This window comes from Astatotilapia calliptera, chromosome 18 (assembly GCF_900246225.1).
Source record: "Astatotilapia calliptera chromosome 18, fAstCal1.2, whole genome shotgun sequence".
NCBI classification, from domain to species: domain Eukaryota; kingdom Metazoa; phylum Chordata; class Actinopteri; order Cichliformes; family Cichlidae; genus Astatotilapia; species Astatotilapia calliptera.
This window is the reverse complement of record NC_039319.1, coordinates 26,243,894-26,268,767: the sequence shown is the minus strand read 5'-3', so window position 1 is coordinate 26,268,767 and position 24,874 is coordinate 26,243,894. Positions and strand designations below refer to the sequence as shown.

The 24,874-nt window shown below is 45.1% G+C and overlaps 1 protein-coding gene across 1 annotated transcript in view; it reads right to left on the bottom strand.

The window, feature by feature from the left end:
- Positions 1 to 24,874, bottom strand: part of LOC113009971 (vertebrate ancient opsin-like) — a 79,086-nt gene that overhangs the window by 18,375 nt on the left and 35,837 nt on the right. The window contains exon 3 of the mRNA XM_026148692.1: positions 763 to 996. Coding sequence (XP_026004477.1) covers positions 763 to 996 — 234 coding nt within the window. The remainder of the gene's footprint in view (positions 1 to 762; positions 997 to 24,874) is intronic.

Genomic DNA, 24,874 nt, shown 5'->3' with positions numbered 1-24,874 from the left:
TATTTTGTTGGGTAGTCTCCATGCATTATGTACTTCTTGCTTTGCAAAAAGTAAGCCGGGATAGAAGAGGTTACAGCCGATTGGAACTTTAGCGCAGCACAAATAGAAAACACAGTAAAAGGAAATGAGCTATGAGGGTCATATGACACACTGTAGGCTCCTGAGGTGAGCTTTATTAATTCTTCTCACGGGCAACTTAACAGTAATTAAAGTATAAAAGCAAATAAGACCAAGACAGCAAGCTCCAAATAATTGCTCCCAGTTAACACCCAAAGGGTCTCATCATATTGCCTCACGTGAGCGTGGGCCAAGATTAAATGAGATCTTTTACAATTTTAATGACGAACACCTGATAAAACGGGTACTTGCACGACACTGCAAATACCCCCCTCTGACGTGACAAACAGACATGTAAGCACTCGGTTTTCATTAGCTCATCACAATGTCTATTATTTATTTAGACGTTATTTATTTAGACGAACAAGCCGAGTTGGCAGAGTTCGTCAAATATGTTAGAAAAAAAGGTAGATTCAAAGACCTTCTTATTCACCATGCACACACAAGTACATAATTTAGTTTATTCAGTGTCAAGAAGCCACTGACTCACCTGACAGGAATAGAAAACAAGGAGTAATTTCTATTATTTTAATCCACCTTGAAATAATCATTCGCCTCAGTGGGCAGGAAGACCTCCGGCTGCCACTTTTTGACAGCGAAATAGAAAAAGGTACTGACCCCAGCCTCAGCCCTCCCTCCTCTTACCTGTTTATTCATGAAGACGTAGATGACTGGGTTGATGACCGTGCTCGTTTTGGCAAGGACTGAGGGGATGATGCTCGCCTCCGGTGTGACCAGGCCCGGTGGGCCGAAGGTGGCCAGTAGGGCCATGATGCCATAAGGCAGCCAGCATATTAGGTAGCACATCACCATAATCACCACCATGAATAGCACGCGCTGCTCACGTTTCCTGCTCATCGACGCATTGATCCCGCTTACCTGGAGACAATGGGAGAAAAGACGTGGAAAAGAAAGACCTTAATAAGCCGGCGATTTCCTGTGATGAGACATTGTGGTCGGACATTTTCCCTCCTTTTGCTGTTGGAAGAGGAGGATTCTGGGGGATAAAATGCTCACTGTATAGTCAATACATCTACTTCTGGGTTTCATTTTTGTAACATAAGCCTACATTCCCATCTGTAATAACATTACACTCAGCAAGTTAAAGCAATTGATTGACATTTTGGGAAAATTAACTTACCAGTGTCTTTACGTAGAGTTAAATTAGAAGGTCAGTACTATTCTTAGGCCTCTTTGTTAATATAATTATAGCCAGCAGTCCCTGAGATAAGTTTAACTGAACTTATGTAGCAGAGAGTCCCTTTGCTGGGAGCTGCACAGTTGTCTGCTTAATAATAAACCAAGTGCATCATTCTTATAAGTGAGCATAAGAAGTTCTGGGAGGCATATTCTGTTTTTTCTTTGGACTGCCTTGGTTTGTATCCTGGGGATAGTCTGAGTTTCTGCAAAAGGTCAATCAGCACATGTCCCAAAAATGTCAAATTGTAATATGTAAACACTACTAAAACTGACAGATAACTTTGAGTTAATTAGTAATTTCTGTGCAAAGATAAATGAAAGTGTTGACTACATTTACGACTACATCTTTATGACCTGATGAAAGTCTTTGATAGAAATCTTGCATATTTCTCAGATTTCAGAAAGTTCATTGGTGAGACATTAACTGAAAATTATAAAAATAAATAAATGAAATACAAAGAAGAATCAAGTTTGAATAAACTGAAGTTTTTTGTTTGTTAAAATATCAAAGTATCGGGTTGAATCTAGCAAGTATAATGCATCCTCCCGCACGGACATGCACGCACTTGACAAGCATCTTCGCGCTCCCCAAACCCAAACTGTCGAGATTTGTTTTGCTACCCAATGGCCACATGTCTGCTGCTGTCACTCAGTTTCATGGCGGCGGAGACGCACTCTGGCAGGGAGCCTCTTTTAAGAAAGACTCCAGCAGTGTTGGGATTTTTTTTTTGTTTTTTTGTTTTTACACACATACACACACTAGTGAAAAGAAAAAGATGATGTAAACATTCAAAACTTCCTGACCCCAGTGATCAGTCATCGTCGCCATTGTGACATCTGATCACTCTAATATCCTTTAACCCTCACTCCAGATTTGCAGCTATATTATTTTACTATGAATTTCATTGCTGCTGATTCTCAGTGTTTTATTCTTGGTGTACGGCCTGAACATGTTTATGTATGCTGTGAGGGTTTAAACAATATGGCGAAGCATGATTAGCATTATTCAGGCAGGCTGTCAACTCACAGTCTCGTGGACTCCCTGGGCCGCCGCTCATATGCCATTTGTATTCATATATACACATCAGTATAGAAGTACAGTATGCTTTCACCAGACAGGTGTGCTTATACATCTAATCAAGCCAAGCCAGTGACTGACAGTCTCGTTACCTTTACCCCCACGAGACGGCTGCAAATGTGCAAAGGGGAACTGTGTTCACACAAGCCTGTTTGGACCGTCTTCATCGAAAACACAATTTCCCTGAAAGAAAGGCTTTGTAATTCGTGAAACAATGGGTCGATAGTTTTAAGAAGGGAAAACAAGCTGGAAAACAAACGAGCTGGCCCCAGGGAGGGGTCACTTGCCCCTCCCTTCCTTCCCTCCCCATCTCCAGCTGCCTCCCTCTTCCCGCTCCACCACAACCACCCACACATGCAGGACCTTGGAGTAGGGGTATGTCACCAGGGTGCAGAGGAGGCTACCCCCCCCCCCCCCCCCCTCTGTCCCCTTCTGGCTGCCTCTGCCTCAATTTTATCCCACAACTTAGACATTCACATTACTCACACTCTCATTACACATACATATAGGATCTTGGGGGTGGGCACGATACACGGAATCCAAAGTACCATCAGGGTGTACACCCCACCCCTGGCGTCGTTGCCCACCTCTCAATGTTAAATACACGTAGACATTGAGGGCCAGCAGGAGGGACCATGCGCTTACCTGCTGCTCTCTGGCAGGTAGCTCCATGCCCTCCTGGGTTTTAAATGCACCTTAGAACACACATGCATCAACACTACAATGAGCGGGTGGAGGGAGGTTTGGAGTCTTCTCTCACCCCCATTCTCTGCGACCTGCTGGAGCGGGGGGGCTAGGAGGAGGAGTTGGCCGTCCGACTGCGGTCTGGAGTGTGGGGCCTCCCTGCTGCTGCGGAGTCGGGGCGGTCTGCCTCCCCCCACCGCAGGGAAAAGGGTAACACCACCTGGGTCTGGGGGCAGTTCCCCCCCTCCAGGGGCAAGGGTACCTAGACCCGGGGCTTAGAGTACGCTTGGGGAGTGTGATCGTGTGTACAGCGTCTCTTTATGTCTGTCTCCACGTTGGTTGAGTGTGGAGTAAGTGTATATGAGAGCATGAGGGTGGGAATGGATGTTTGTGTCTGTGTGTGCCTGTATGTCTGTGTCTATATGTCAGGTTGGGTGTCAGGCGCCACCTCTCTGAGGACATCTTAGGCCCTCCAAGGTATGGAGGCCTATCTCCCCCTACCACCACTTCCCCTGCCAGTGGCGGACTCCCTCAGACATCGGTGCGTTGGTGGTTCTTTGTGTCCGGGGATGGGCGTCCAGGTACACACCGGCTCACTCCTTGGCGGCCGCTTATCGGGGCCTGGAGCCTGGGGCTTGCTCCGGCCACTTCGGAGGTGGGGTGCCCCCGGCCTCTCGGCCTGGGGCTCGGTCACTCAGGCACGGCTGGCTGCCGGCGGAGCTCACGGGCGCGTCATCTGGGACTCTCCTCAGCTCTTTCTGGGACAGTAGCGCGGCTGCCCCTCTGTTGGTCTTCCTTGGTCTCTTGTGTTCTGGGGGCCTCTGGATGTCTGGAGTTTTGATCTCCTCCATACCTGCTTCATGCCCTGGAGGACGGGGCTGTGGCCCCCCCACACCCTCTAGCAGATCATTACATGAAGGAACCTTTTAAAAAACAAAAAACAAATGCGTCCATGCTCACAGGTGTACACACGGGTGATCACACCCACAAACTACACCCTTTTTTTGGCTCCTACCTCAAAGCACACTGTTCTGTTGATCTTATGTGCTGCACAATAATGTTTAACATTTAGTATTTACTGTCATATTCCCATATATCATTGTGATGTTGTTTATTCTATTACTCTTGTTCTCTTCTGCTTGTTTTCTTTTTTCTTTCTCAGCAGGTGATCCAGGTGATTGATATATGCATTTTTTTTTCTCTGCCCGTTCTGTTGGTTTTTGTCTTTTGCCCTTCTCCCCCGTCCCTCTTCTCAGCTGTTTCTCTTTCCCTCTTTCTTTCTCCCCTTCTTTCCCCCAGTCAAGTCCGTCCCATATTCAGTAAGTGAAAATAAAATAAACAATAAAAGGTGAATCAAATGGACCATTATGGCAAGGCTGGGATGGTCAATTTGGTAAAGTAAATCCGTTGGGCATCTTTCTTTGCCTTTAGACAACAATTCTGATGGCAAAAGAGCCAAACGGGACAGGCCAAAAAGAAAAAAAAAGAAAAAAAAGAAGGGAAAACAAGTTTTGCATTTTTATTGCAGCAGACAGACGTCAATGCTGCTGTTCAATATGGCACCAGTCGCTAGCCGATTTGAACAGTTGTGGTCTGCAAGATGATGGAAAACACTGTGTGGCTGATTTTCTTTTAAACAAACAGGACGCTATATATTAAAAATAGAGTTGAACATTAGCTTTTAATTTGGGGTATTTCTAATTATTTTGTTACTTACAAAACTGCCAAACTGCCACACCTGTACTTTTAATTACTTTTATCAGTGCTTAGTATAGTATTTTCAAAGCCTGATCAAGTGAAAACTAACAAAGACATGGCATATAGAGAAAAAGAGCATTAGTACTTTGTGCTATTAGATTTTCAATATTGTATCTTCAATGCAATTTTGATTAACGATTTAGCGTCTAAATCAAACTTTTGAGTGTTTTCTTTTCTTCTCGCTGTGAAGTGGTTTCACATCAGATTTGGTATGCTTGTCTATCTTTCCTTTTACTAACAAGTCATGGATCGCTGCTTTGGTATTTTGACTCTTGTTGAAAGGAGATAAAAAAACAGTCTCACAGGAATCCAAACTTTTCCACTTAGCTCTAAAACCCCGTCCACTTACACCTGCACTGTTTCATTCCCACTTCTGACGGTCTGTGGCTGCTCATTTCTCTCTTCCTTTGTTCTTGCATACAAGCACACCCAGACATGTACGCCTGAAGCCTGTATACGCTCACAGACTGGTTGGGATTTGGAGCTGATGCCTTGCAGTTGATATCATTTAATAACATTGTCTGTATTTGTGTTGCTTTTTGAGTGTAATAACGCCCATTATACTTAAGCCACAAGAAGCTATCATGGTTTTGTTCTGAAGTCTTCCTTTGCAAACAAAGTACTCTCTATTTACTTTATATTTATAATTTATTTATGCCTTAAACCTGCTTGTTATATGATAAACTTGTTCATTTTATTAGGCACACCCGTTCACACCTGTTTTATACTACTGTGCTTACATTAGAGTCAAACTGTTGCTTGTGTAGTTTTGATTTGGAAAGGTTATAGGTCATATTTTGCCACATTGCTTACTTGAACACACACATTTTTGCTTTTTTACTGTCTCGTCTTGTGTATTTTTAAGGTCCCTGGACGTTTTTTCAGCTTTACTTGTAGTTTCACTCTGCTCCCACTTTGTCAGCGCTGCAGAATAGGTGGCTAATAGCTTCAGTCTTGGCTCTGATTAAATAAATGAAATGCCAGAGATCACAGGCAAATTGAGGAAATGAAGAGTAAGTGTAGAATGATTGCAATCAAAGGCTGAGTGGCTTTTGAAAGAAGCTGACTGACAAATTGACTGCCCCAACAGAGAACTGTTTCATATGCTAAACAGCGATCCCCAAAGCAGTGGAATTAATATTTATATTTTGAGTCCATGTGACGGCCCAAATGTTACAGCCTTTTGTCAAATTGTTGATAAGTACAAGCTTTATAACGAGCCTCAAAAATAATAGATGATTCTGACAAAGGACAACATGATGTTGATATAAGAAGGCAGTCAGTGAAACAAGAACATTTGCTTCTCTCCTTTTCGCTCAGCATCATGACAGTTGGAAATAGAGCTGTAGATTAATGGCAACGGTCCAGTATGGTATTGATATTTAACAGCATATAGTTAGACAGGTGGGAAAGAAACGAGAGATATTCTTGTCCAGAAAGAATATCTTTACAGCCTTTGTCAACTTAATTAAATATCCCATGGCTAATTTTCCCCTGTGACGGCAGAAGGAGCGCTGTCTCCTTTTGCGTCCCTGGCGGCTGTCGCTTATTCACACAAATCATCTGGCCAGTGAGCTGTGATTTTAATGCTAGGTTTCTAACTAAAAGGAACTGCAGGGCGCATGAAACAACTTTTTGCTTTCATCATCTGTAAATCATCTTTGTAAAAAGAAAAAAAAACTTTAGCACAAATAATTTCCCTTATGCCTTTTTTTTTTAACTTATCAACTTAAAACTAAAATATAACAAACACAGGACATCTCAGGATACAATTATGAAGCCAAAGTGTAACATTTGAGTGGATACTATTTAAAGCATCTATAGAGTCAACGAGTACTGTTATTTGCATTCAGTCTCCAGTGTTGGTCAAGTTACTTGAAAAAAGTAATCAGTAACTAATTACTGATTACTTCCCCAAAAAAGTAATCCCGTTACTTTACTGATTACTCATTTTCAAAAGTAATTAATTACCTAGTTACTGTAATCTGATTACTTTTTTCGAGTAACGAGTAAAGTAAGGGATTACTATTGCAAAAACGGTAATTAGATTACCGTTACTTTCCCGTAGGAATGCTGCGTTACTGCGTTACTAAAACCGTGATTTTTTGCGAGAATGTCTCACGACAGTGACGTAAGCGAGTGCGCCGTTAGTGACAACAGCTGTGTGAAGATCAACAATGGATCACATATCGATTGTGGGAGAGAGTATGAGCGTGCAGTGTTTAAAGCGTGGAAGTACTGACCTTACTTTGAGTTTGATTCCATAAAAAGTGACAAAAACATTAGTGTCCATCATGCGTGGGAAGAAAACTTCTTTTTGCAGCGAAAAAACCCCCCTAAACTTCCAAGCAAGCACCGAGTGCGCTATGATGTAATGGGAAATTCACAGAGAAAGTCGCAGATTCTTCCACTGACCGCGGCACACCTGCACCAGGGTAAACCTCCGCCTACCCAACCCCTGCTTTACAGGTGAAAATAGAGCAACAGGACCGCTGAGTCTTTGACTTTATTTATTTTCTGCTGTGTTTTACTTGCATCTATTTGAAAGAGTGAGTGTAAACACAAAAAATATTTTATTTTATGTGCTGGAATGTGTAGAAAATAGCTTTAAATGTTAAACTAATTTATTCAACTCAGAGAATGTTGCATATAATTACATTTTTGCTTGATGCATAAAGTTAAAAGATTAAAACTAATAAAACAAGTTTTAAAAAGAGACTTTTCCATTTGATTACATTTTGTATGATGGATTATGTAGAAAAAGTAGAATTGGGCTGAAAGATCTATCGCTTTATCACCTCTTCAGGTTGTAAATCGTGTTTTTAAAAAGTAACTAAGTAACTAAGTAATTAATTACTTTTGAAAATAAGTAATCAGTAAAGTAACAGGATTACTTTTTTGGGGAAGTAATCAGTAATTAGTTACTGATTACTTTTTTCAAGTAACTTGACCAACACTGATAATAAACAATGCTGATCTGATCCTCAGCAGGATTTAAAATTAGACAGATATAACTCCGAGTGATCAACACGTGATATTTGTATTTATTTAACAAAAATGAACAAAATGTCGACGCAATGTCTGAAATGTTTCTATAAGAATTAAGAGGGTAGGTAGCAGCCAGGTGCTGAAAATCAAATGCTCTTGATGAACTGATCATGTGTGAGCACCTCCGTGAAAGCAGAGGTTTTGTCAGTTTACTGGTCTGGGGGATTCAGGTGTGTGTTGACACAATGCCAAGAAGGAAATACATCAACAATGATCTCTGAGAAGAGATTGCTCCAGGAAAGGCCATTTCCAAACAATTTGAAGAAACTCTGCAGTGGGAAAGATTATTCACAAGTGGGCAATATTCAGGACAGCTGCCCGTCTTCCAAGGAGATCAGAACTGTGAAACTGCAAGAGCTACGTTTCAGAATCTACAGGCCTCAGTTTGGATGTTAAATGGTAAATTTCATGACAGTACAATTAGATAAAGAGTGTTTAAGTTTGAAGTATGGCTTGTTTGGAAAGGTTACGAGGAGGAAGTCTTTTCTGTCTTAAAAAGTTCAGAAGGGAAATTGTGTCTGAACAAAGACTTCTGGAACAATAGACCTCTTCTTTACAAAGCTGCACATAAACTGTGCATATGAACATTCCCTGCACAAACGAGTGATTCATCCATATTGTCATGTTTGAATTTGTTCATACTTTGTGAACAAATTTCGAACATCTCAAACTATGTGTGTAGACAAATTACGAAGGTCTGTCTGCCTTAGGAAATTGAACTCTTCTCTCTTAGGAAATTGGGTCATACAACAGGACAATGATCCCAAGCACAGCAGCAAATTTACAGCAAAATTTAAAAAGAAAAGAAAAGAAAAGACTCGAGATAATTTTTCTAAGATTAGATCAGATTAGACGACACTCATACTGGCTATGTTGGTAAGCTACACATGGTAATTTGTTGGGTCAGTTGAGGAACTTTCTTAAGCTCATCAATATAAATGATAATATGATAATACAGAAATATTAACACTATATGCAAAAAATAAGATGTGGCCTTTTGTGTAGTCATCCCAATCTGAAGCCCTTTGTTTAGTCAACAATGCTGTTTACACAGTCATTTCATTCTAATCAGAGCTTTTCACTCATCTGCCAAATTTTGATTCACTTCTTGCATGTGCTCTCTATTGATGCTGTATGACCGAATATCTTCTAAAGTAAATCTGTGTTATGATTAGCACTGAGGCTTTGAAGCCCAGTGTATTGTGTGCCAAAAATCAGGGATGTCCTTGTTGAATTCTTTCTGTTGAATTCTCAGAGAGTGAAAGGTTTTTGATCAGAGAAGACAAACATGCTAAATTATTAGAAGTGTTGGCATCGCTGTAGCTGGGCTCAGCAGCAGAAGAAGCTGTTGTGTGCATGCAAACTACTGAATATAAAAAGGCCAAAGTCAACAAACTCAGAAATTCACACCTAGAAGATGGATTCAGACAGACTGTTAAGAGTAAGAAAACAACAGTGCACTGCCAGTTAAGCTGCCGACAATGAAAAAGCAGTGCGATATGTAGTATGTTAGGAAAAAGTGTCTGTATTGTACCATGTTTGGATAACATTTACAAACAAACACAAATCCCATTCCTAACAGTGGCATTATACACAAAAGCTTTACTTTTAACCAAGATGTTACTGTGCTTTCATGCAATTTTTTTTTTTAAAAAGAAAGAAAAAGAAGCTATTTTTTTTATCTTCCATTGCTTACTACTTGAGTTTACTATTTGCGGTTACTTATATTAGAATACATATATGTAAATATGGCAGTATGCACAACAGAGAATACCTGTTTTGTGGAATTAACTTTATTATACCTACCTGCCTCTACATATGTATCCATATGTGTGCATTCTGCTGAACAGATTTTGTCAATTAAGTAACTAAGTAGACATTAGGGCTGCCACGATTAGTCGACCAGTCACGATTACATCGACTATCAAAATCGTCGACTACTGATTTAATAGTCAACGCGTCGTTTGAAGCTTTGTAAGATCACAAAAGACGCAGGAATAAGTAGTAGTATTTAAGAGTGTAATAACGGACTGAAACAGAAGATGGCAGCACTGCATGTACAAGGATGCCAGCTGCCGTTAAAGGATGACATGACGGTTAAACCCTGAAGAAGAAGAAGCTGTGTCTCAGAATTCATAGCGCAGCCCTGCTCAGTTTCCAACAATGGCGGCAGCTAGTTAGTTTTAATATTGCTCTTATTATTCTTTCTGGATCACAAAATAAACTTTTAACATATTTTCAGGCGAGAATGTAACCGTGTAAACCTCAAATATCTGCTCAGTTTATCAAGACACCACATATTTTCAAAAGCGCTCTGACGTTTTCGGAGACGTCTGTTACCCTCTAGCTCGATAGCTAGCCGGGGGCAAGGCTCACTAGAACCCGTGAACTCTCGGAAAATCGTTTTCAAACCCACCGCTGTCTTTCGCTACTCAGGTTAAACATATATAAGTCACTTAGATAACTTCAAAATGTTATTGTTGGCTTTTTTTTTTTAGTATTTTATTTGTTCCTGAGTAAATCGGTTTGGCTGAGATAAAAGTTATAGTTTTTACACAGCTGAATAAACGTCAAGCAGACAACTGATTATCAGAAGTGTTAGATGCTGGAGAATATACTCCGGTGTCCCGTTATATTTTAGATAGCAAGGAAAACTTCACCGAAACAATCTGAAAATTTCATTAAAATTTAACAAACTATCATCTTGTCTTTATTTTTAGTTAGCACATACCTTAAACACTTAAAGCTGTAAGCTAATGATAGCTATATAAGAGCAGATGCTGCTGGTGCAAGAAGCTGTACGTTTTATGTCCAATGGATGCATGATCTGATTAGTCGACTAATCGCAAAAATAATCGGTGACTAGTCGACTATCAAAATAATCGTTTGTGGCAGCCCTAGTTGACATTAGAACCTGTTTTCAGTCTCAGCTATGTTCTGTTTTTCTGTGGCGGAAGATATTCGCTCTTTTGGGTCACACTGACATCAGTAGGCAAAGAGATCTATTCTAATATCAATGTGCCACATGCAAAAAGATGAAGACGGTGTGCGAAGTGAGGAAGACACGCTGAATACATTGTTACTTGTGATATATGACAGTTAATGCTTTACTGTCATTTAGCCATTCACACATCATGTTCACAAAAAGATCTTCAAATGAGTGAATGGTAGAACCTGTTCCTTCTCATGTGATTATAAACCACTGGGCAAAAACACAAAAACAAGTGAACACATACTGAACACGATGTACTTTCATAGAAAAATAACCTTCTTTCTTCTGCTCAGTGTAGCGATCATTCCAAAGCAAGAGGAGTGATGACCAGGTTGTGTCACAGCAGCACGAATCATTAGCCTTTGTATGTCACGGCTCAACGGCACGAGGGAACAGGGATGGACACAGGCGCAGAAACCAACCCGGAAGCGAGGTGACAGAAAACAAATGATTTATTTCTGCCCACAGGAAAACAAAGGTGAAACACAAAGCGACGCCACCACACTAGTGGCGCGTAGGATTCGTCTGTGATAATGAGGGCGACCTAGACACCTCTAGGAGACGGCTGAACAGCGGGGAGGTAGAAACAGGACTAGGTAGGGGCCGGGGCATTGGTTTCAGATGGAGGGGACAGGTGGAGCGGAAAACCCGGAAGCGGTCGAGGCGTGGGGAGGCAGGCAGGTGAGCAGTGGGTCGGCAGGCCACGTTGTGTGAGCAGCTGGCGGCCCAGGTCCAGGAGGACGGGAGCGAGGGGAACAAGATCTCCACTCCGGGTGCTATCGATGGGAATAGGAGATACTCAGGCGATGAGTGGTTGAGAGCGCAGGTCTGATATACCGCTGGCACGATTGCTCACAGGTGGTCAGCCAGGGAGGGGCAACCGGACTCCGCCTAAAGGAGGAGGAGCCGCTGTCTGAGATCTGCAGGTGCCCAACCAGACCATGACACCACCCCCCCCTCAAGGGTCGCCTCTCGGCGACCGGCCTCTGTAGAATGCCGAAAGCAAGGCGGGGTCGAGAATCCGGGACCGGGGAACCCAGGACCTCTCCTCCGGCCCGTACCCCTCCCAGTCGACCAGGAACTGCCTGCCCCTTCCCCGGCGGCGTACATCCAGGATGCGGCGGACCATGAAGGCAGGATGCCCACCGATGAGCCGGGCGGGCGGCGGGGCAGCAGGAGGCGGGCACAACGGACTCACAACAACCGGCTTGACTTGGGAGACGTGGAAGGTCGGGTGGACCCGTAACGAGGAGGGCAACTTTAGCCTGACCGCGGAGCGGCCAACCACCCGCTCCACCTCAAAAGGGCCGATGAAGCGTGGGGCCAACTTGCGGGAGTCCGTCCTGAGGGGAATGTCTCTGGCGGATAGCCACACCTTCTGTCCCCGGGCGTAGGCAGGTGCCGCCTTGCGGCGGCGATCCGCGTAGCGGCGCTGGCGGGCGACGGACAGGCCCAAGGCCCGGCGGGTGCGCGACCACACCCGTCGGCAGCGTTGCAGATGGTGCTGGACGGAGGGGACCTCAAGGTCGGTCTCGCGCTCCGGAAAAAGGGGTGGCTGGTAGCCGAGAGAGGCCTCAAAAGGCGAGAGACCCGTCGCTGACGAGGTGAGGGAGTTGTGTGCGTACTCCGCCCACGGCAATAACGATGACCAGGAAGCCGGGTTGGAGGCAGCGACGCAGCGGAGAGTGGCCTCCAATTCCTGGTTGAGGCGTTCAGTCTGACCATTAGTCTGAGGGTGGTGTCCAGAGCTCAAACATGGCTTCGCTCCCAGGGATGTACAGAACGCCTTCCAGACCTGCGATGTAAATTGCGGTCCCCTGTCTGAGACGACCTCCGAGGGTATCCCGTGCAGCCTAAACACATGGTCGACTAGCAGATTAGCGGTTTCAGTGGATGTGGGGAGTCTCTCGAGGGCGACAAAGTGAGCTGCTTTGGAAAACCTGTCGACCACAGTGAGGATCGCGGTCTTGCCAGAAGAAACAGGTAGACCAGTAACGAAATCCAAAGAAATATGCGACCAGGGGCGCCGTGGAATAGAGAGAGGCTGCAGCAACCCAGCCGGGCGTTGCGTGTTAGATTTGCCCCTAGCACAAACACAGCAGGCGGCCACATACTCCTTGACATCTTTATCAATAGACCCCCACCAGAAATACCTTTTAATAAGGGCACTCGTCCGCGCGCCTCCTGGATGGCAGGAGAATCTCCCCTTGTGGACCCAGTCGATCACTTTGGAGCGGGCCGCCTTAGGGACAAAGCGGCGGTCAGGGGGCCCTGTGCCGGGGTCCGGCTCGGTCTCCAGTGCCCGACGGATGTCCTCCTCCACCTCCCACGTGAGGGAACCAACCTTGACGCTCGCAGGGAGGATGGTGGGCACGGCGGACGACTCCCCCGCGGCGTCAAACTGCCGGGAAAGGGCATCCGGTTTCACGTTGCGGGACCCTGGGCGGTAAGAGATTGAAAAGTTAAAGCGACTGAAAAACATGGACCAGCGTGCCTGACGTGAGTTCAGTCTCTTGGCTGCACGAATGTACGTCAAGTTCTTGTGATCTGTCCACACTATGAATGGGTGCTCCGCCCCCTCGAGATAGTGCCGCCACTCCTCCAAGGCCAGCTTCACAGCCAACAGTTCCCTATCCCCCACGTCGTAATTCCGCTCAGCAGGTGATAAACGACGGGAGAAAAAGGCGCACGGATGGAGCTTGGACGCTGTGCCGGAGCGCTGGGATAACACCGCCCCCACCCCGATGTCAGATGCATCCACCTCGAGAATAAACTGTCTCCCGGGGTCGGGGTGAACCAAAACCGGCGCCGAGGTAAACAGTGCCTTTAACTTGGTAAACGCTGCTCCGGCCTCCTGGCTCCAAATAAAAGGGAGCTTCGGTGACGTCAGCCGGGTCAGCGGCGCTGCTACCTGGCTGTAGTTCCTGACGAAGCGCCGGTAGAAGTTTGCGAAGCCCAAGAAGCGCTGCAGATGCCGCCGGGACGCAGGTACGGGCCACTGCACGACTGCCGTAACCTTAGCCGGGTCAGTCTTCACCTGCCCCCCCGCGAGGACGTAGCCCAGGAAGGAGACGGAAGGTGAGTGGAACACGCATTTCTCCGCCTTTACGTACAATTTGTTTTCCAGCAACCGCTGCAGCACGGCTCTGACGTGCGCCCGATGTTCCACCACGTCTTTGGAAAAAATCAGAATATCGTCGAGATAAACGAAGACGAAGCGGTCCAGGAAATCTCGCAGGACGTCGTTCACCAGGTTTTGAAAGACCGCCGGGGCGTTTGTGAGACCGAAGGGCATCACTAAATATTCGAAGTGCCCCAAGTGAGTGTTAAAAGCGGTTTTCCACTCGTCGCCCTCCCTGATTCTGACGAGGTGATATGCATTCCTGAGGTCTAACTTGGTAAAAATGGTGGCACCGTGAAGCGGCTCAAAGGCGGAACTGATCAGCGGCAATGGGTATTTGTTTTTTACTGTTATGTCATTAAGCCTCCTGTAATCAATACAGGGACGGAGCGAGCCGTCCTTCTTACCGACAAAGAAGAATCCGGCCCCGACAGGCGAAGAGGAGGGTCTGATGATGCCGGCCGCCAGGGAGTCCTTTATGTACTTTTCCATGGCTGCCTTCTCAGGATGAGACAGATTGTAAAGGCGGCTCGTGGGTAGGGGGGAGCCCGGTAACAACGTAATGGAACAGTCATATGGCCTGTGCGGGGGCAGTGCTTGGGCTTTGTCCTTGTTAAACACCTCCCTCAAATCGTGGTACACTGACGGTACGACAGAAAGGTCCACGGCAGCACTCGCGTCACGTGCGGGCTCGGCAACAGCTGACGGCGGGGCTGAGACGAGACAATTGGCATGGCAAAACGGGCTCCAACTTATTACTTTTTGCCCAGCCCAATCCAGATGTGGGTTATGTAGCTTTAGCCAGGTGAAACCAAGGACGATGGGGATGCTGGAGGAATGGAACGTCAGGAAGGGGAGCCTTTCCCTATGGTTGCCTGAGGCGACTACAGTAACAGGAGCGATACGGTGAGTGATGTGGGAGAAAACTTGGTTATCCAGTGCTTTAACTGGGAGGCTAGACTCCAACTCGAACAGGGGAATATTCAGTTGCTTGGCTAGTTTCATATCAATGAGACTCTGCTCAGCGCCCGAATCGATTAACGCCCGGGACGTGTGGGTTGCGGAGCCGAGCAAGAGCGTGACCGGCAACAGGAAGCGGGGCTTAGAATCACTATAGGTACCGCCCACCCGTATCCCCGGACTTACCGGCGGGCGTCCCCTTTTCCCTTCTCCGGACAGGCGGCAATGAAATGCTCCGCGGAACCGCAGTAAAAACACGAACGAGCGCGGCGACGTCTCTCTCTCTCTTGCGGAGACAACCGGGATCGCCCGAGCTGCATGGGTTCCGGTTCCGGGTCAGCCCTCTCCCCAGCGACTGGGGCTGATGGCTGAACCGGAAGCGGCGACGGGGGAATGTAAACAGGTGACGCACGCCGCACTGGCCGACGGGTACTGGAGTTCCTCTCCCGCTCTCGCTCCCGCAGTCTGTTGTCAATGCGAAGCGAGAGCGTGGCTAACTCCTCGAAGGTAACCGGTTCGTCACGGGACGCTAGCTGATCCTTCATGTCCTCGTTAAGCGACTGCGAGTAGACTCCCTGAAGGGCTTTATCGGGCCAGCCGACTGCCGCTGCGGCGGTGCGGAAGTCGATCAAGTAGTCCGCGATGCTACGGCGGCCCTGGCGGAGATTTAACAGCCGGCGAACCACACTGCCCACCGAGACGGGGTGGGCAAAAGTCCTTTTGAATTCGCCGAGAAAAGCATCGTAGCTACAGGACGGCAACGGGTGTGTGCTCAGGTAAGCCTCGGCCCAATTCAGGGCTCGGTCGCGCAGTTTCCCGATTATATAAGAAACTCGAACCGTGTCCGAAACGAAAGAGCGGGGCGAACGTCCGAACGCCAGCTCGCACTGTAACAGAAAACCGCTACAGGCCCCTGGGTCACCCGCATACGGCTCCGGCTCCGGGGAGGCCGCGTCGCGAAACAGGTGACCCCGCTGGGGCTCGGGATCCGCTGCGGGCTGAGGCAACGGCGCGGTCGGGGCGGGCAGCGCTGAGCTACCGGCGGCGGGTTCCGACTCCGCCGAGGGTTGAAGGGACTGAATGTCGGATTGCATTTTAGCCTGCTCGTCTGTGAGTGTGTGCACTTGAGCCAGTAGGTACTGCAGCGTCTGTTCGTGGCTACCGATAATAGCCCCCTGCTTACTGATCGCTACGCGGGCTGGGTCCGCTGTGTCCATATAACTGGCCTGAGTATACTGTCACGGCTCAACGGCACGAGGGAACAGGGATGGACACAGGCGCAGAAACCAACCCGGAAGCGAGGTGACAGAAAACAAATGATTTATTTCCGCCCACAGGAAAACAAAGGTGAAACACAAAGCGACGCCACCACACTAGTGGCGCGTAGGATTCGTCTGTGATAATGAGGGCGACCTAGACACCTCTAGGAGACGGCTGAACAGCGGGGAGGTAGAAACAGGACTAGGTAGGGGCCGGGGCATTGGTTTCAGATGGAGGGGACAGGTGGAGCGGAAAACCCGGAAGCGGTCGAGGCGTGGGGAGGCAGGCAGGTGAGCAGTGGGTCGGCAGGCCACGTTGTGTGAGCAGCTGGCGGCCCAGGTCCAGGAGGACGGGAGCGAGGGGAACAAGATCTCCACTCCGGGTGCTATCGATGGGAATAGCAGATACTCAGGCGATGAGTGGTTGAGAGCGCAGGTCTGATATACCGCTGGCACGATTGCTCACAGGTGGTCAGCCAGGGAGGGGCAACCGGACTCCGCCTAAAGGAGGAGGAGCCGCTGTCTGAGACCTGCAGGTGCCCAACCAGACCATGACATTGTAAGGTTCAGGCATATTTCTATTGTTTAGCGGCAGTGATCGTCATAACAACAATCAGTCCAAAGAGACAACAACAATAAATCACCAAGCTAATGAAGGAAAATGGAAATCAATACCAAGTACAAATATGCCAATGCGTCAGCATAGTGAAAGTTAACCAGGTAGCCAGGATGTGAACTGCCAGGGTTTTAATAGTTTTGCAATTTTCATTAGTTTTTATTTTTATTTAGTTTTGACTTCAGATTTTCAATTTTATATCAGTTTTAATTAGTTTTTACCAATTGTTTGCTAGTTTAGTTTAGTTTTTTGTTTTTCAAAATCTTTTGTTTCAGTTTAGTTTTGATTAGTTTCAGTTATAGTTTTAATTGTGTTTGCAATAATTAAGTGTAGCAAAATCCCAGTTTCATCATATCAGTCATGCTCTTCTGCTTATCCTTGGGTATGTTGCTATTCCAGCTACCATACCCTGCACCCTGGACAGGTCGCCTGTCTGTCGCAGGGCTAACACGCAGAGACAGACAACTCACATTCCCACCTATGGGTTCTTTAAATAAATAAATAAAGGCAGATGAACAACCATTGATTCCAGGAAACTACAAAATGTATATCTTGGTCCCAATGAGACTATTAACTCTTCCAGCACCGGGTGTTCGTAATTTTGGTTCAAGTGAATTGATAAACTTTTTGAAGGCAATTGACTCACACAGTTATGTAGATATCCCAGTCCTGTTGTCTCGGGATGCATCACGCTGCCTTGCCTGGGGTTAGCTTCTGTTTTCTGGGGATGAGGGTTGAGTGTGCTCCCTTCTCAAGGTAAGCTAGGTTAGCCTTCTTGTGTGAGCTTTTCAAGTGCACTTTAAGGTTTGTGGGATTTTTTTCCCTTTAGAAATGTCCCTCATAATTTGTCTCTTTCCACTACAAGACACTTGCTTTATCCAAAACACAGTCATATTCAAAGTAATCCCAAATTGGACTCTGGTGCTTTCTCCCGACTTTTCCTGACATGATTCTGCGCGTGGACAGATCAGCAACACAGACGACTCGACTAATGTACTGACCACCTGCTGGCATAATGAGACAGCAAGAAAAAAATCTGGAAACTAAACTTCATTTTCACCCTTGACTATTGTATGACACACACACATCTACGAAAGCTAAACACATTTTTGCTATAAATTCAGTTAATTTTAGTTAGTTTTGTGAACACTCATTACAGTTTTAGTTAGTTTTCCTTTTTTTGTTTTTATTTTTATTTCCGTTAACGAAAATGTTTTTTCACTTCTAGTTTTCGTTATTTTGTTAGTTTTCGTTAACGATAATAACCTTGTGAACTGCTTTTAAGAGTGTAACTCAAGATCAGAAAGACATAGAAAATTTTAGTCCTCCTTACGAGCACCTTAAATGGGTGACCTGAGGTCAAAAGCTCGAGCTCCCTGTAGTGTAGATTAGGGTTAGCGCAAATAAGAAATGATCAAGTGTTTGCCTGAGTCCTCACTGAGATCTTACAGGCCTTTTTAATGTCCAGGTATGACACATATTTAAGTTTCCTAACCAAATGATTAAAACTTCTGCGAGAGGGAGTCGAAAATGAATCTTCCACAGAAAGAAATGTGACAATTCAGAGGTATCATCAATACGGGATTCAAAACTCAAAACAAAAAATTGTAGATCTAAAATATAAGAGGTAAAAAAAATGTTTTAAACCCCATTAAAAGTAATTTGGTGGCGACTTTCTGAAATGATTGATCAGATCTTTTGTTTCTGACACAACAACCAAATCAAATCTTCTGCAAACTCTCTAATGGCTCTGTCATGGTGGTTGCTGCAACACTGATTTGTGCTGATATAATAACCAAGGGAGACACAGCAACCTTGAGGGCAACCAGTGGGTAAGTAGAGAACACCATTAAGTCGCACACTCTCTAACCTGCTGGTTAAAAAGTGGTTAAAAAGTCAGCTATCCACCCAATTAAGGTAAGATCAAAACCAAGTTCAAAGCAATAATTGAGGCTCTCTGTGAGCAGCAATGACTGGGGTGGTATTGAGCGCTGAAGAAAAATCAATAAGTAAGAATCTGGAATAAGGTTTGTGGCCCTCAAGATGCAAACTGTAACAGTTCTAGCTGGATGAGATGAATGGATGAATGGATGAATTGATGGATGGATGTCAAAGCTAAGGGCCTGAACTTGTTTAACAACTTAGTAGATTACTTTTGACATTCGGGACAATAATGGAATGTTTCCAGAGCTCGGGGACCCTCTGCAGCTTAAGGGATTGTGCAAAAATATACTTTAAGATATCACACAGCTGCTCTCCATAGTTTTTCAGTTCCTGGCCACAGATGCTGGTATGACCTAGACTCTTGTGGGTTTTTTTGGGGGGTGGGGGCGCTTTTATATCACTCACGACTACAATTAAACTCCAATTAAACTCAACCACCCCCTTACTCCGAACTCCAATTCGGAGTAAGGGGGTGGTTGAATCCTATCCCAGCTGCCATACAGTACAAGGTACCCCGTGGTGAGGTATAACCTGACAGGCTGCTAGTCTATCACAAGGCTAACACAGAGAGGCAGAAAAGCAGATAGAAAGAAATCCAGAGTACCCAGAGAGAGAGTCTACACAGGTACAGGGAGGATATGCAAAATGACTGAAAGGCCTCAGTCAGCTGATGGTTTTGAACCCAGTGAGGTTACAGTGTTACCCACGATGCCATCATGCCAACCTTGATTTTTTTCAATAATATTTTTTTTCATTGTTATTCAGGCACGTTTATATTAACATAGCTTTAATGTGTTTGGTAAGTTGTTATTTACTTCTTTAAAAAAGGTGTGCTATCACAACTTTCAATTCAGTTCACTTCAGTTTTATTTATACAGCACCAAATCACAACAAAAGTTTCCAAAAGCGCTTCATATTGTACGGTAGACCCCACAATAATACATACAGAGAAAAATCCAACAATCATATGACCCCCTATGAGCAAGCACTTTTGCATCAGTGGGAAGGAAAAACTCCCTTTTAACATACAAACACTCGTGTGGAAGATGTTGTATCATTCGTTATCAGCAGAGTTCTGCTGAAACACTGACAAGAAGAGCACTTAAAACATTGCTGAAGGGCAGAAGACATGTTCTCACTTCAGGACATCGACCTTCTTTTTCCGTCTTCGTCTCCCTCCTCTCAGCTGAGATCCATACACAGGAAAAAGGTGTCACATATGTGTATGTATCTATGATTGGAGAATCGCAGACATCGCCTAGACCTAGTACTTTTTACAGTGCAATTAAAATCAGCCAATTTAAAATTTGGAGCATTATAAGCGATAGACCAGAGTTTCTGTGTCACTTTAAAAATAATATCAGAGGCAGATTAAGCCTTGAGGTGGATGTCGTCAAAGGTATCAAATATTTGGGACAACTCTGAAATCAAGCTGTCCTGATAAAGCTGGAGGGGATGAACATCTACTAGTCTAATATTCTACTATTTCAAGGTGAAAGTAGTAGAACATACAGAGCTTGGAAAACTTGGGGATGATTTTCATTTCAAACCAATATTTCAGCAGCGTGGCTCCAGTAGGTGTTGCAGTGGTCAAGGTGGAGGATGATTAAAGTTTCAGTAAAGAGCTGGGCAGAGCTGGGATGAGGAGAGATGGAGGAGATTTGATGGATTTTGGGGAGAGACATCCCCATGCTCCAGTTGCCGCTGCTATGTGGGCTTTGTATGACAGTTCCTTGTCTAGAAGCAAGTCAGGACTCCTGCAGGGCTCAGACAGGAGTCATTATAGTACTGTCAGTGGTGATGGAAGAGTCTGGAGGGGAAAAGCTCGGTACACTCCATCCTATCCATTTTTTAGTGCTAGTTTTCAAGGAGAATATTTCACAACCTGTTGTTTGCTTATTTCGGTATAGTTTATACACTGCACGCACAACTTGATGTGGAGATATTAAAAGCTTTGGATGCTTTACAAGCGGAAATTTATCCTCTGTTCTTGCTTCATTCAGCAGTGCCCAAGTAGCACACATTTATTTTTATTCCCAAATAATTGTATGTTGTTTTTTTTTTTCAATCAAGGCAAATTCGTTTATTTTCCAGGACATGTTGACTCAATAGGATATTTCCGTTGCTGTGCAGACTGGGCCACAAATTAGCACTTGAACTTGACACGAGGAAAGGTTAGGTCATTAGATTAAATATTTTAATTTAAAAGAAAAACATCTTATCTAAAACTCAAATATTGTCTTCTATAGATAAAATAAAAAGTCTGCACAATGTCGTTCTTTCATGACTCTGTTTCCGAGTCAGACTTTACACTCATCTTTGACACTTGATTGGTTTAGCCATTAGTTAAACTCCTTTCACTGATTATATATCAGCTGCTGTCACTGATTCCACCTCACACATCTTATTTTACACTTCAAACATTTAAACACTGGAGCTTCTTTCTGTGCTGTGCACACATCTGAAGCGTTCAGAACTCCCACTTTGTTTTCTGACTGTCAGCTCTGCTATATTGCGCACATTTTCTTCAGAGTAAAATAAAGCAAAAAAGCTGCATTCAGAAGTTTGACAACAAAGTCCCGCATTGTGCCAAATTAACTTCCAAATCTGTATTTCTGTCACGATATCCTGTCATGGTTTAGAAATGAATTTTTCAGGTTTCAGCACCAGATAATCCCGATTTGGAGGCATGTGGCAAAAGGAAAACAAACAGCAGGTTATTTCAAAGCATGCATGAAAAACTCTGAAAATTATGGGCTTGCATGTAATAAGGAGGGTGCAACTTCAAGCACGGCAGCCATTTGTGTATTTCTGTGCCTTATACTGATGGGATTAGCTGCTTTTTTTACAGCACTGTAATCAAATAGACAAATGAGCCAAGATGACTCTGAGATCACAGTTGCTTTCTTAATTAACCAGCTGCGCTGGTTTATTGCTAAAACACTGGGAGTTTGGTGGTCATGTATAGGTTAAGACTGATGCCAGGTGAGACGGTGTGCCCCTGGCGTTAGGGTAAGTCACCTCCAGCACGTCCCAAACAAACATAAAACTGGTCTGCAGGTGGACGGAGGAGAGAATCTGATAATCATCTTGGCGCAGTGCTCAAGGAAGGCAGAAATAAATCAACACAAGAACAGAAGAGTCATTGCATTTAACGCTTCTTATCAGCTCTCCGCTTTAATTTTGTTTCTCACAACTTCTTGTGTTCAGATATTCCTCGTCTCTCTCTTTCTCTCCATTCACTGCTATTTACAATTGTGTCCTAACTAACAGAGTTACCAGTAGAGAATAAAATCTTGTTCATAATGACTTCTGGTGACCGAGAATTTCCCCACGCTTATACCAGATGCTTCCAACTCCTCTGTCGCCCTACACATGCAACAGTACTTGCATACCCTAAATGTTCTTAATTAATCCACATAATCAGTTAATTTGGAGTCTTCTGGCTGGCTAACTTGATCACACGGATGGAGGTGGTTGGCAGACTGGCTTCTGAAGCCATGGGAGGCCCTAGACAGCCACTATACCACCTGTGCCTTCCCCAGCTGCTGCTGCTTTCCTTCACACCCGCCAGCACAGCAGAATCAGCAGCAGACACTAGCTATTAGCTTGGGAGATTGGAAGCGGTGCAGCAATGGAAAGCAAGCAGTGTGAGCAAGACATCGGGGTGAAAACAGGCAGAGGAAGAAGAGGCGAAGAGGATAGAGCGAGATAACTTGGAGAGAGGTTGTTTGAGAGGTAAACGTATGGTGGTTGTGGCCGGGGGTGGATGGGTTCAGAAGGGAGAAATGAGAAAGCAGTGAATTTCTCAGAGGGGTTGAAATGAAGAGATAGAAGGCGTAGCTGCATGCAGGTAGATTTATAGCTGAGTTCTCCTCCTGTGAGTCCAATTTTAAAGCCAAATTAGCAGAGACTAAAGTGCTGCCGTTTATGAGGCTTCCCTCCGCTGCCCTCGTCTTTCTGTCCTCATTATGGGCTGGCATTGTGCCAGATCTACCAAGATCTACCAAGCCAGAGAAAAATTTGTGGCCGCACCATGTTTGAGTCGCTGATTACGCAAACATGTGCTCAACCTTTAGAGACGTGGCTGTCACGCAGGCGCAAATAACCCTCCCTGACCCTTCTCTGAGTGCGCACACCCTCAGAGACCCTCTGGGAAACTGAGACCTAAGCCAGATTGCTCAAAATAATTAGTGTCTAACATGCCTGAATGCACCCCAGAACGCACTGTCAACACCTGGAAGAAAACTCAGGAGAGAGTTGAGCTGGAACAGCTTTGCGAAGCTACACCTCCTCAGCCAGGAAGGAAAGATTAGAAGCAATTTTCTGAAGTGCTTTACAACCACATCTCCTACTGTCTTTCAAAGAAACCATTTTTTCACACTCTCAAGTCTGTAAAATAGCCACTCTAAAAAAAAAGAAAAAAAGAAATGGTGCAAGTCAAAAACTGATGTCGCGACTTTTGAGTGTCAGTGCAGTTATGTGGAGACATGCGTGCTTGTTGCAGGGGTTCCTCTTCTGTTCATTTAATGAGTTGCAATTTGAACCCCTAATGCCACAGCTCACCTCACCCTCACAAACACAGCGATTCCTCGTAGCTTTCAATCGTATCATTTATTAAACGCAAGCGTATCACGTGTAACTACCAAAACTCTCAACTTCTGGATGATCAGGGCCAACTGGGATTGCAAATGTAATAAAAGTGGCTCACCGGGTTCAGACACCATCGTTATATTGAAAATCTACACATTAAACAGTTAAATCTTGTCGGTACTTGTTAGGAAAATTCCCTCGTATGACTTGTGTTCAGCCCCCGTTGGCGGGATTCTGACAGTTAAAACTGCACCAGGATATCAAAGCAAAGTCAAAATTCTGGCACCAGAACATGAACACTTCAGAAAGATACATCCTCACCAATCTAATCACACTTTTTCGCCCTTCCATCATATCCCCAATGTGCCAGAGGGGGGGGAGGGAAAGAGCAGTGACTGAAACAAGACGTGCAATTAATGCTGAGAGTCACATGAAAACACATCAGTGATCGTATGAGACATTTCTCTTCTTAAAGCAAATGCTTGATGTTGGCGAGAGAGGGGAAATGGTTCTTGCAGCCAATCAGCTGTGCATAACTCCAGTCTTATGCTGACAATTTCTTTTTTTTCTGTGCATGTGTGTGTGTGTGGCTTCTACACTCACTCAGATGTACATACATAACGTACAAAAATATACACTCAGAATCATCCGTGTATGTACTCTGCAAATATAACCTCAAGAACTTCACAAAGATGTTCCAGCATTTGAAAACAAAAATATAAAGCAGATCTATCTGAAATATAGTTTTATATTTAAACACACACCTGGTCGCAGATACCAAACTGTACGCACACACAAACACAGATATACACACGTAGACAAAACCCAGGAGGGGAAAAGACATAGGCGCAGCACTTTCAAATGGCTTGTTTTGCCTCAGCATTTCAGCTCCTGAGTCTGCCCGGGTGTTCTGCCAACACAGTTGTTGGCTGCTAAACATGATTGATCGCAGGATTTGTGTCTGCTGTATTAGTCCTGTACACCACCAGTCTCCTGGTCTGCCAAACACTGCGCCCGCCTGTCGCCCCATCAAAGGGTCTCTCTCAGCAAGAATCCCTAACGCTCCACTGAGTCACTTTACAAACACTCGCTGCTGCCTTTTCTCATCCCTCCACCCGCACCCCCCTCAGCCGTCACATCGAGGTGTCTGTACGGTCGTGCAAAAAAGACTGATTGTAGCTTGAATTGAATCGGGGGGAGTCGAGTAAATCTGTCGAGCGTAGGGGAACGAGCATCGCCAGCCGCTTTGTCGGACAAACAACTTTTTAAGCGTAGAAATCAGAATCGCATTGAAGGTGACGTTCTGTCTGGCTGCTGCAGAAATTCAGATGTGGTAAATGGATGGGAGCTGCAAGCGTGCGTATGCTGAAGTGGAGGCCATTCATTTTCATTCAGAGTAATAACACTCTGAGAACCATAAGGAGAGCAGAGCACTGTACCAGAGATGTAGAATTGAGTTGTTGAATTGTATACCTAAAGGGCTTTTCTCACTGTTAGATTGCTT